Raw genomic sequence first — 13,289 nt, 5'->3', positions numbered from 1 at the left:
CTGACTGTCTTCATTTTGTCATTAGACTGTCAACTTTAATAATACCAGGTAATAACAGCATGGATGCTATTAAGAATAATATTAAGGAACACATTGTTACACAAGTGGTGAGCATTTGTTTTGGTTAATGATGGTCTTTAAAATGTACTAATAAATGCTATGAAATGAAGATAGACTTTATAGTTTTAGGGGAAGGTAAACATTAGGTAGCAAAGCTACAATTACATCTGTTGAAATACATTGCATTCAGAAAGTATTCAGACCCCTTGACTTTTTCCACATTATGTTATTCTAAAATAAACATAAACATAAAAATGTTTTCCCTCATCAATCTACACACAATACCCCATAATGACAAAAAAAGGTTTTTAGAAATGAAAAACTGAAATATGACATTTACTTAAGTATTCAGATTAGACCATTTAGTCAGTACTTTGTTGAAGCACCTTTGGCAGCGATTACAGCCTCGAGTCTTCTTGGGTATGAAGTCTTCTTCTGTAGATCCTCTCGAGCTCTGTCAGGTTGGATGGGGAGCGTCGCTGTATAACTTTCTTTAGTTCTCTCCAAAGATTTTTGATCGGGTTCAAGTCCGGGCTTGGCTTGGTCACTCAAGGACATTCAGAGACTTGTCCCAAAGCCACTCCTGCTTTGTCTTGGCTGTGTGCTTAGTGTCATTGTCCTGTTGGAAGGTGAAACTTTGCCCCAGTCTGAGGTCCTGAGTGCTCTGGAGCAGTTTTTCAAACCACATGCTGTTGTCATTTGCATATTCCAGTGAAAGCATGTCAACAGAGATGTCACGGTATGTGCATCCGCAAACAGCTGTGTGTGTATTAGTGCTGAGCGATTATCCGAAATATCAGTTTTTTTTACAGTACCACTTTGAACACCTACTCATTCAAGGATTTTTCTTAATTTTGTATTATTTTCTACATTGTAGAATAATAGTGAAGACATCGATACTATGAAGTAACACATATGGAATCATGTAGTAACCAAAAAAGTGTTACACAAATCAAAACATATTTTAAATTTGAAATTCTTCAAAATAGCCACCGTTTGCCTTGATGACAGCTTTGCACACTCTTGGCATTCTCTCAACCAGCTTCATTAGGAATGATTTTCCAACAGTCTTGAAGGAGTTCCCACATATGCTGAGCACTTGTTGGCTGCTTTTCCTTAACTCTGCGGTCCAACTCACCCCAAACTATCTCAATTGGGAAGCATAGAATCTACTAGAATGTCATTGTAAGTAGCATTAAGATTTCCCTTCACTGGAACTAAAGGGCCTAGCCTAAACCATGAAAAACAGCCCCAGGCCATTATTCCTCCACCACCAAACTTAACAGTTAGCACTATGCATTGGGGCAGGTAGCGTTCTCCTGGCATCCATCAAACTTACCATTTGGCGGCTGATCCGTTGTTGCTCCTACATGTTTCCACTTCACAATAACAGCACTTAGATGACCCCGGCAGCTTTAGCAGCGCAGAAATGTTAAAAACTGACTAGTAGGAATGGTGACATCCTATGACAGTGCCACGTTGAAAGTCACAGAGCTCTACAATACGGGCCATTCTACAGCCAATGTTTCCTATGGAGATTGCATGGCTGTGTGCTTGGTTTTATACACCGGTCAGCAACGGGTTTGGCTGAAATAGCCAAATCCACAAATCCAAGGGGTGTCCACATACTTTTGTGTATATATAGTCCATATCTACCTGAAAATCCATGATCTAATTGATTGACTGTTGGCATTCAGCAGTCATAAAAGTATACCTTATTTACTTTGAAGAACTACTGAAATTGTGAATTTGTCAGACAGCATAGGCACAGCTCTAAAACGATGAGATGATTACTTGGAATTAAATAATGAAGTCATCAAATATAACAAAATGATATCAAGTTAAAAAATAATAAAATAGCTGACACCATTCAATATTGTTTCAGATAGAACCTTAGAACTCTAAGTTATCAAGTTATTCTTGTGAAACCATTAAAGCCACAATATGTAACTTCTTGGGCGACCCAAACAAATTCACATCGAAAGTTGAGTTATAGATATTTTATTCTCATCGAAAGCAAGTCTAAGAGGGGTAGATCAAATCAAATAGGATTTGACACATGCACCAAATACCACAGGTGTAGACATTACAGTGAAATGCTTACTTACCAGCCCTTAACCAACAATGCTTTAAGAAGTTTTAAGAAAGTGTTAAGTAATTAAAAAATAAATAAATCTAACAAATAATTATATACAGGGGGTGCCGGTACAGAGTCATGTGCGGGGGCACTGGTTAGTTGAGGTAATTGAGGTAATATGTACATGTAGGTAGAGTTATTAAAGTGTCTATGCATAGTTAATAAACAGATAGTAGTAGCAGCAGTGTAAAGGGGGGGGGGGCAATGCAAATAGTCTGGGTAGCCCTTTGATTAGCTGTCTCATGGCTAGGGGGTAGAAGCTGTTAAGAAGCCTTTGGACCTAGACTTGGCGCTCCGGTACAGCTTGCCGTGCGGTAGCAGAGAGAACAGTCTATGACTAGGGTGGCTTCCTCCGACACCGCCTGGAATAGAGGTCCTGGATGGCAGGAAGCTTGGCCCCAGTGATATACTGGGCCGTATGCACTACCCTCTGTAGTGCCTTGCGGTTGGAGGCTGAGCAGTTGCCATACCAGGCAGTGATGCAACCCGCCAGGATGCTCTCGATAGTGCAGCTGTAGAACCTTTTGAGGATCTGAAGACCCATGCCAAATCTTTTCAGTATCCTGAGGGGTAATAGGATTTCTCGTGCCCTCTTCACAACTGTCTTAGTGTGTTTAGACCATTCTAGTTTGTTGGTGATGTGGACACCAAGGAACTTGAAGCTCTCAACCTGCTCAACTACATCCCTGTCGATGAGAATGGGGGTTTGCTCAGTCCTCCTTTTCCTGTAGTCCACAATCGTCTCCGTTGTCTTGATCATGTTGAGGGAGAGTTTGTTGTCCTGGCACTACACGGCCAGGTCTTTGACCTCCTCCCTATAGGCTGTCTCATCGTTGATGGTGACCAGGCCTTCCACTGTTTTGTCATCGGCATACTTGATGATGGTGTTGGAGTCGTGCCTGAGGGACCCTCGTGTTGAGGAGCAGCGTGGCAGATGTGTTGTTACCTACTCTTACCACCTGGGTTAGGCCTGCCAGGAAGTCCAGGATCCAGTTGCAGAGGGAGGTGTTTAGTCCTTAGCTTAGTGATTAGCTTTGAGGGCACTATGGTGTTGAACGCTGAACTGTAGTCAATGAATAGCATTCTCACATAGGTGTTTCTTTTGTCCAGGTGGGAAAGGGCAGTGTTGAGTTAAAGAGATTGCATCATTTGTGGATCTGTTGGGGCGGTATGCAAATTGGAGTGGGTCTAGGGTTTCTGGGATAATATTGTTGATGTGAGCCATGACCAACCTTTCAAGGCACTTCATGGCTACAGACATGAGTGCTACGGGTCAGTAGTCATTTAGGCAGGTTACCTTAGTGTTCTTGGGTACAGGGACTATGGTGGTCTGCTTGAAACATGTTGCTATTAGACTCAGTCAGGGACAGGTTTAAAATTTCAGTGAAGACACTTGACATTTGGTCAGCACATGCTCCGAGTACACATCCTGGATATCCGTCTGGCCCTGTTTAAAGGTCTTACTCACAGCTCATCAGCTGCGGAGAGCGTGATCACACAGTTGTCCAGAACAGCTGATGCTCTCATGCATGTTTCAGTGCTACTTGCCTCGAAGCCAGCATAGAAGTAATTTAGCTGTTACTGGGCAGCTCGCGGCTATGCTTCCCTTTGTAAGTCTGTAATATTTTGCAAGCCCTGCCACGTCCAACAAGCATTGGAACCGGTGTAGTACGTTTCAATCATAGTCCTGTATTGAAGCTTTGCCTGTTTCATGGTTCGTCAAAGGGCATAGCGGGATTTCTTATAAGCTTCCGGGAAGCGGCAGCTCTAGCCATTAGCTCAGTGCGGATGTTGCCTGTAATCCATGGCTTCTGGTTGGGGTACGTACGGTCACTGTGGGGACGACGTAATTGAGGCACTTATTGATGAAGCCAGTGACTCATCGATGCCATCGGAAGAATCCCCGGAACATATTCCAGTCTGTGCTAGCAAAACAGTCCTTTAGCTTAGCATCTGCTTCATCTGACCACTTTCTTATTGACCGAGTCACTGTGGCATGTCAAGAAGCTGTTTAAACAGCATGATCATTACACAGGTGCACCTTGTGTTGGGACAATAAAAGGCCACTCTAAATGTGAAGATTTGTCATACCACTCAATGCCACAGATGTCTCAAGTTTTAACGGGAGGGTCTTGACCTGACTGCAGTTTGGCATTGTATCTGACTTCAGTGGGCAAATGCTCACCTTTGATGGCCACTGGCACGCTGGAGAAGTGTGTTCTTCATTGATGAATCCCGGTTTCAACTGTACTGGGCAGATGTCGGTGTTGTGAACAGAGTGCCCCATGGTGGCGGTGGGGTTATGATATGGACAGGCATAAGCTACGGACAACAAACACAATGCATTTTATCGGTTGCAATTTGAATGCACAGAGGAACAGTGATGAGATCCTGAGGCCCATTGTCGTGCCATTCTTCGGCCCCCATCACCTCTGTACATTAATTCCTGGAAGCTGCAAAAGCCCCAGTTCTTCCAAGGTATGTCACCTATTGAGCATTTTTGGGATGCTCTGGATTCGTCAACACTCCACCTGATCAACTCTATGCAAAGGAGATGTGTGAGGCAAATGATTGTCACACCAGATACTGACTGGTTTTCTGATCCACACCCATACCTTTTTTAAGGTATCTATGGCCAACAGATGCATATCAGTATTCCCAATCGACTGATTTCCTTATATGAACTGTAACTCAGTATAATCTATGAAATTGTTGCATGTTGCGTTTTATGTTTTTGTTCTGTGTACATACTATATATCTTCTGTGAGTCATATCTGTTGCATTTCTTTAAGGAGATTATGTGAGATGGAGGGGAAACAGGGGTGTTTGCTATGCAAATAGCTAGGTGTCCGGTCTGCTTCCCTCTCATTTCTCTTTCCCGCTCTCTGCCTCCTCCCCCATCTCTTTGTCCTTTATTTGTCTCCCGCTTACCTTTCTGTTTCTCTAGAAGTGTCTAGTTCAATTCAATTTTATTTAACGGCTTTTTTGTCATAGGAAACATTTGTTAACACTGCCAAAGCAAGTGAAGTAGATAATAAACAAAAGTGAAATAAACAATAAAAATGAACAGTAAACATTACACTCACAGAAGTTCCAAAAGAATAAAGACATTTCAAATGTCATATTATGTCTATATACAGTGTTGTAACGATGTGCAAATAGTTCAATTTCAAAAGGGAAAATAAAAATGGATTGTATTTACAATGGTATTTACAATGGTGTTTGTTCTTCACTGGTTGCCTTTTGCTTGCGGCAACAGGTCTCAAATCTTGCTTGCTGGGATTGTCACACTGTGGTATTTCACCCAGTAGATATGGGAGTTTATCAAAATTGGGTTTGTTTTTCAAATTCTTTGTGGATCTGTCTGATCTGAGGGAAATATGTGTCTCTAATATGGTCATATATTTGGCAGCTCAGTTTCCACCTCATTTTGTGGGCAGTGTTCACATAGCCTGTCTTCTTTTGATAGCCAGGTCTGCCTACGGCGGCCTCTCACAATAACAAGTCTCTGTCTCTTTCCTTTATTCCTATTTCTCTCTTCCTCTCTACCTCCACCCCCCCTCGTCCTCCCTCGCGATCTCCCTCCCTCTCTACCTGCTCACCTGCCTATGTAGAAGAGAGGCAGGAACAGCCAAGAGGCAACAGGTTGCATAAGAGACGTGTTGATGTGTTTGTATATCAGTTGAACCAGTCACTGTCTGCTCTGTCTCTCTGGCACCCATCCAGATCCTTCAGTTTTTCCTCTACCTTCCTGAATTTATATGCTTTGAACCCATTAACATCAACCGCCAGGGGACTGTCAAGTTTTAGTCAAATACTACATGGAAAATCTTATTTACCATTGACAATTCTTTCTATTCAGCAGTTCAAAAAGAACCGTTTTGAAATGTGTATTTTTTGCTATTGGATTAAATGGTAGTTAAAATGACTAAATGGTGAGCCCATCATTATCTGATGTATTGTTGACTAAACAATGTTCTCATGCTATTTCACGGAAAACTGCGATTATACATGAATGACTCGGGTGAAAGATATGTGAAACCCAATGAATTCGCATTCAAAGGTTCTGAACATGAAATGAGTTTAAATCAGCCATCCATTCCAGAACGGAATTTGGAAATTGGATGTATGTGTGAATGTGCATGCGCGTGCATACGCGGTGTAGTGTGATTGAGTTGAAGAGCTAGTTCATCTGATGTGATTACTGTCTGCTATGTCTTTCATATATTACCTGTGACACACACAGAAATATGAGTGTTATGGTGCCAGTTGTAATAAAGTCATATATAGTTGGTTTCTCAAATGACTGCCTCGCCTGGTTCACCAACTACTCTCAGACAGAGTTTAGTGTGTCAAATCGGAGGGCCTGTTGTCCGGACCTCTGGCAGTCTCTATAGGGGTACCACAGGGTTCAATTCTCAGGCCGACTCTTTTCTCTGTATACATCAATGATGTCGCTCTTGCTGCTGGTGATTCTCTGATCCACCTCTACGCAGACGATACCATTCTGTATACTTCTGGTCCTTCTTTGGACACTGTGTTAACTAACCTCCAGATGAGCTTCAATGCCATACAACTCTCCTTCCGTGGCCTCCAACTGCTCTTAAATGCAAGTAAAACTAAATGCATGCTTTTCAACCGATCACTGCCTGCATCTGCCCCCCATCTAGCATCACTACTCTGGACGCTTCTGACTTAGAATATGTGGACAACTACAAATACCTAGGTGTCTGGTTAGACTATAAACTCTCTTTCCAGACTCACATTAAGCATCTCCAATCCAAAATGAAATCAAGAATCAGCTTTCTGTTTCGCAACAAAGCATCCTTCACTCATGCTGCCAAACATACCCTCGTAAAAACTGACTATCCTTGACTTCGGCGATGTCATTTACAAAATAGCCTCCACACTCTACTCAGCTAATTGGATGCAGTCTATCACAGTGTCATGCGTTTTGTTACCAAAGCCCCATATACTACCCACCACTACGACCTGTATGCTCTCGTTGGCTGGCTCTCGTTGGCTGGCCCTCGCTTCATATTCTTCGCCAAACCCACTGGCTCCAGGTCATCTATAAGTCTTTGCTAGGTAAAGCCCAGCCTTATCTTAGCTCACTGGTCACCATAACAGCACACACCCGTAGCACTCACTCCAGCAGGAATATTTCACTGGTCATCCCCAAAGCCATTTCCTCGTCTGGCTCCTTTCCTTCCAGTTCTCTGCTGCCAATGACTGGAACGAAATGCAAAAATCACTGAAGCTGGAGACCCATATCTCCCTCACTAACTTTAAGTATCAGCTGTCAGAGCAGCTTACAGATCATTGCACCGGGACATAGCCTATCTGTAAATAGCCCCGCCCAACTACCTTATCCCCATACTGTTATTTATTTTGTTGTGCCTTTGCACCCCAGTATCTCTACTTGCACATTCATCTTCTGCACATCTATCGCTCCAGTGTTAATGCTAAATTGTAAATTCGCCACTATGGCCTATTTATTGCTTTACCTCCCTAATCTTACTTCATTTGCACACATTGTATATAGACTTTTCTATTGTGTTATTGGACTGTACGTTTGTTTATTCCATGTGTAACTCTGTGTTGTTGTTGATGTCGCACTGCTTTGCTTTATCTTGGCCAGGCCGCAGTTGTAAATGAGAACTTGTTCTCAACTGGCCTACCTGGTTAAATAAAGTATTTTTTTTTTTTTAAAGCATGAATTAGGTCATCTTATACCGTTTACTGGATTGACTGGTTCTACCTCAAGATGCAGGAACTGGTATACACACATGGAACAGTGGCTTCTTGTAGACAAACCTGTCTCTATGCCACAGACAAAGGCACTGTGCATGCATGGGTGCGTGTGTTCGTATGTGTCATACAGTACCAGTAACCAAAGAAGTGTTAAACAAATATAAACAAAATATACGATATATTTGAGATCCTTCAAAGTAGCCACCCTTTGCCTTGTTGCACACTCTTGTCATTCTCTCAACCCGCTTCATGAGGTAGTCACCTGGAATGCATTTCAATGAAGGTCAATTAACTTATAACAAGGCACACATGTTAATTGAAATGCGTTCCAGGTGACTACCTCATGAAGCTGGTTGAGAGAATGCCAAGAGTGTGCAAAGCTGTAATCAAGGCAAAGGGTGGCCATTTGAAGAATCTCAAATATAAAATATGTTTTGATTTGTTTAACACTTTTTTGGTTACTGCGTGATTCCATATGCGTTTATTCATAGTTCTGATTTCTTCACTATTATTCTACAATCTAGAAAATAGTAAAATAAAGAAAAACCCTTGAATGAGTAGGATTTTGTGTGTGCACAGGTTGAGCACTCTTGGCAGGGGAATTCAGAGGTGTTTGTGCATTGTAGCCAATGCCAAGCGAATCAATATTGTTCTAACCACTGTGATTATATGTGTGTTCTCTGTACAGGTCTATGCAGTGGGAGGGTATGACGGTCAGAGTCGTCTGAGCAGTGTGGAGTGCTATGACTCCTTCTCTAACCGCTGGACAGAGGTGGCTCCCATGAAGGAGGCGGTCAGTTCTCCGGCCGTGTCCAGCTGTGCTGGGAAGCTCTTTGTCATCGGGGGAGGGCCAGATGACAACACTTGCTCTGATAAGGTGGGTAGACCCATAGGGTACACCATACACATGGATAACTGGCTAAGATGCACCTTAAACTTTCGTAGATACACCACACACGTTAGATAATCATGGATAATATAAAAGGTTTGATACACACCATACCTTTTAGATATCAACCTATAAATCTATACCTCCGCTGTACCCGCACCCCACCATACCCCTGTCTGCGCATTATGCCCTGAATATATTCTACCATGCCCAGAAACCTGCTCCTCTTATTCTCTGTCCCCAACGCTCTAGGCGACCAGTTTTGATAGCCTTTAGCCGCACCCTCATACTACTCCTTCTCTGTTCCGTGGGTGATGTGGAGGTAAACTCAGGCCCCCCATGATCCAAGATGGCGTAGCAGTAGCAGTAAGTCGTCCTGTCGTGTCCCTTGTATATATCGTTTCTTTTTCTTTTTTTACATATTTTTCTTCGCATATCTCTTTAAAAACACTTTGCTAAACCTAAGCTTCCAAATACTCTCCTGCAACCCGCCTCACCAATGTAGCTATTTTTCCTAAAGTATTTATATTTACTTCGGAACCGGAACCCCTCAACTGAAGCTAGCCAGCTAACCACCAGCTATGCTAGCGGTCTTCAGCTAACCGGTCATCAGCTAACCTTTAGCTCGGAAAGCTCTCGCCAGTTCGAACAACGCGACTCTAACCAGAGCATAACGGACCTATTTATTTTTCATCCCCGGATTCCCACCGCAAACTGAAAATTTTTCAGCTGGATCTTCACAACTAGCTATCTAGCTAAACCGCAACCCCGGATGATTACTCCTGGCTAGCGTTTCCACCCACTTAGCTTGAAGCTAGCCCGGCCAGAGCACCTATGCTACCACCGTAGCATACTCCTGGGCTACAATACCCGGGCCCACGACCGGTCTATCGATGTCACCGCATGAATCGAATAAACAGACTCACCCCATCGCGACGTCCCCCAAAGGCTAACTCTCTAGCCCTCGCTATCTCCCTGCTTGCTAATTCGGCCTGCTAACTGCTAGCTTGTCTAGCTCCGGTCCACTAACTGCTACCTTGTTTAGCCCGGGCCTACGAACTGTTAGCTTGTTAGCACAGGCCTGCTAACCGTCTGAATCGCCGCGCCCCAAACACTCACTGGACCCATATTTACTTTCTATCTCTTTTTGATTTTTAATTTGTTTATACCTTCCGGAAACCTGCCTCACCCAATGTGATACGGAATCGCTATTATTTTTAATTTTTAGAACACACTCAAGAACCTCCAGAAGCTAACCAGCTAACTAGCTACAAGCTATTTAGTCATTGTTAGTTTTTTTTAACCTGGATAACACTCGCCAGTCCAGCTTCTCTGCCCCATCCACCGCTGCCCCATGGACACTGATCTCTTGGCTACATAGCTGATGCACACTGGACTGTCCATTAATCACGGTACTCCATTCTGCTTGTTTGTTTTATCTGTTGGCCCCGTTGCCTAGTCAACGCCATTTTACCTGCTGTTGTTGTGCTAGCTGATTAGCTGTTGTTGTCTCACCTACTGTTTTAGCTAGCTTTCCCAATTCAACACCTGTGATTACTGTATGCCTCGCTGTATGCCTCTCTCAAATGTCAATATGCCTTGTATACTGTTGTTCAGGTTAGTTATCATTGTTTTAGTTCACAATGGAGCCCCTAGTTCCACTCTTCATACCCCTGATAACTCCTTTGTCTCACCTCCCACACATGCGGTGACCTCACCCATTACAACCAGCATGTCCAGAGATACAACCTCTCTCATCATCACCCAGTGCCTGGGCTTACCTCCACTGTACCCGCACCCCACCATACCCCTGTCTGCGCATTATGCCCTGAATATATTCTACCATGCCCAGAAACCTGCTCCTCTTATTCTCTGTCCCCAACGCTCTAGGCGACCAGTTTTGATAGCCTTTAGCCGCACCCTCATACTACTCCTTCTCTGTTCCGCGGGTGATGTGGAGGTAAACCCAGGCCCTGCATGTCCCCAGGCACCCTCATTTGTTGACTTCTGTGATCGAAAAAGCCTTGGTTTCATGCATGTCAACATCAGAAGCCTCCTCCCTAAGTTTGTTTTACTCACTGCTTTAGCACACTCTGCTAACCCTGATGTCCTTGCTGTGTCTGAATCCTGGCTCAGCAAGGCCACCAAAAATTCAGAGATTTCCATACCCAACTATAACATCTTCCGTCAAGATAGAACTGCCAAAGGGGGAGGAGTTGCAGTCTACTGCAGAGATAGCCTGCAAAGTAATGTCATACTTTCCAGGTCCATACCCAAACAGTTCGAACTACTAATTTAGAAAATTACTCTCTCCAGAAATAAGTCTCTCACTGTTGCCGCCTGCTACCGACCCCCCTCAGCTCCCAACTGTGCCCTGGACACCATTTGTGAATTGATCGCCCCCCATCTAGCTTCAGAGTTTGTTCTGTTAGGTGACCTAAACTGGGATATGCTTAACACCCCGGCAGTCCTACAATCTAAGCTAGATGCCCTCAATCTCACACAAATCATCAAGGAACCCACCAGGTACAACCCTAACTCTGTAAACAAGGGCACCCTCATAGATGTCATCCTGACCAACTGGCCCTCCAAATGCACCTCCGCTGTCTTCAACCAGGATCTCAGCGATCACTGCCTCATTGCCTGTATCCGCTACGGAGCCGCAGTCAAACGACCACCCCTCATCACTGTCAAACGCTCCCTAAAACACTTCTGTGAGCAGGCCTTTCTAATCGACCTGGCCCGGGTATCCTGGATGGACATTGACCTCATCCCGTCAGTTGAGGATGCCTGGTCATTCTTTAAAAGTAACTTCCTCACCATTTTAGATAAGCATGCTCCGTTCAAAAAATGCAGAACTAAGAACAGATACAGCCCTTGGTTCACTCCAGACCTGACTGCCCTCGACCAGCACAAAAACATCCTGTGGCGGACTGCAATAGCATCGAATAGTCCCCGTGATATGCAACTGTTCAGGGAAGTCAGGAACCAATACACGCAGTCAGTCAGGAAAGCTAAGGCCAGCTTCTTCAGGCAGAAGTTTGCATCCTGTAGCTCCAACTCCAAAAAGTTCTGGGACACTGAAGTCCATGGAGAACAAGAGCACCTCCTCCCAGCTGCCCACTGCACTGAGGCTAGGTAACACGGTCACCACCGATAAATCCATGATTATCGAAAACTTCAATAAGCATTTCTCAACGGCTGGCCATGCCTTCCGCCTGGCTACTCCAACCTCGGCCAACAGCGCCGCCCCCCCCCCCGCAGCTCCTCGCCCAAGCCTCTCCAGGTTCTCCTTTACCCAAATCCAGATAGCAGATGTTCTGAAAGAGCTGCAAAACCTGGACCCGTACAAATCAGCTGGGCTTGACAATCTGGACCCTCTATTTCTGAAACTATCCGCCGCCCTATTACCAGCCTGTTCAACCTCTCTTTCATATCGTCTGAGATCCCCAAGGATTGGAAACCTGCCGCAGTCATCCCCCTCTTCAAAGGGGGAGACACCCTGGACCCAAACTGTTACAGACCTATATCCATCCTGCCCTGCCTATCTAAGGTCTTCGAAAGCCAAGTCAACAAACAGGTCACTGACCATCTCGAATCCCACCGTACCTTCTCCGCTGTGCAATCTGGTTTCGGAGCCGGTCACGGGTGCACCTCAGCCACACTCAAGGTACTAAACGATATCATAACCGCCATCGATAAAAGACAGTACTGTGCAGCCGTCTTCATCGACCTTGCCAAGGCTTTCGACTCTGTCAATCACCATATTCTTATCGGCAGACTCAGTAGCCTCGGTTTTTTGGATGACTGCCTTGCCTGGTTCACCAATTACTTTGCAGACAGAGTTCAGTGTGTCAAATCGGAGGGCATGCTGTCCGGTCCTCTGGCAGTCTCTATGGGGGTGCCACAGGGTTCAATTCTCGGGCCGACTCTTTTCTCTGTATATATCAATGATGCTGCTCTTGCTGCGGGCGATTCCCTGATCCACCTCTACGCAGACGACACCATTCTATATACTTTCGGCCCGTCATTGGACACTGTGCTATCTAACCTCCAAACGAGCTTCAATGCCATACAACACTCCTTCCGTGGCCTCCAACTGCTCTTAAACGCTAGTAAAACCAAATGCATGCTTTTCAACCGATCGCTGCATGCACCCGCATGCCCGACTAGCATCACCACCCTGGATGGTTCCGACCTTGAATATGTGGACATCTATAAGTACCTAGGTGTCTGGCTAGACTGCAAACTCTCCTTCCAGACTCATATCAAACATCTCCAATCAAAAATCAAATCAAGAGTCGGCTTTCTATTCCGCAACAAAGCCTCCTTCACTCACGCCGCCAAGCTTACCCTAGTAAAACTGACTATCCTACCGATCCTCGACTTCGGCGATGTCATCTACAAAATGGCTTCCAACACTCTACTCAGCAAACTGGATGCAGTCTA

The 13,289-nt window shown here is 44.6% G+C and overlaps 1 protein-coding gene across 2 annotated transcripts in view; it reads left to right on the top strand.

Annotated features, from left to right (window-relative positions):
• LOC109871921 (kelch-like protein 24) overlaps nucleotides 1–13,289 on the top strand; it is a 77,105-nt gene that overhangs the window by 47,195 nt on the left and 16,621 nt on the right. For both annotated transcript variants that reach the window (XM_031806799.1, XM_031806798.1), the window contains one exon: nucleotides 8,640–8,828. In XM_031806799.1, the coding sequence (XP_031662659.1) occupies nucleotides 8,640–8,828 (189 nt within the window). The remainder of the gene's footprint in view (nucleotides 1–8,639; nucleotides 8,829–13,289) is intronic.

Source organism: Oncorhynchus kisutch, linkage group LG27 (genome assembly GCF_002021735.2).
Source record: "Oncorhynchus kisutch isolate 150728-3 linkage group LG27, Okis_V2, whole genome shotgun sequence".
NCBI lineage: Eukaryota > Metazoa > Chordata > Actinopteri > Salmoniformes > Salmonidae > Oncorhynchus > Oncorhynchus kisutch.
The sequence above is the reverse complement of the archived record's forward strand: the minus strand, read 5'-3'. Positions and strand labels throughout refer to the sequence as shown.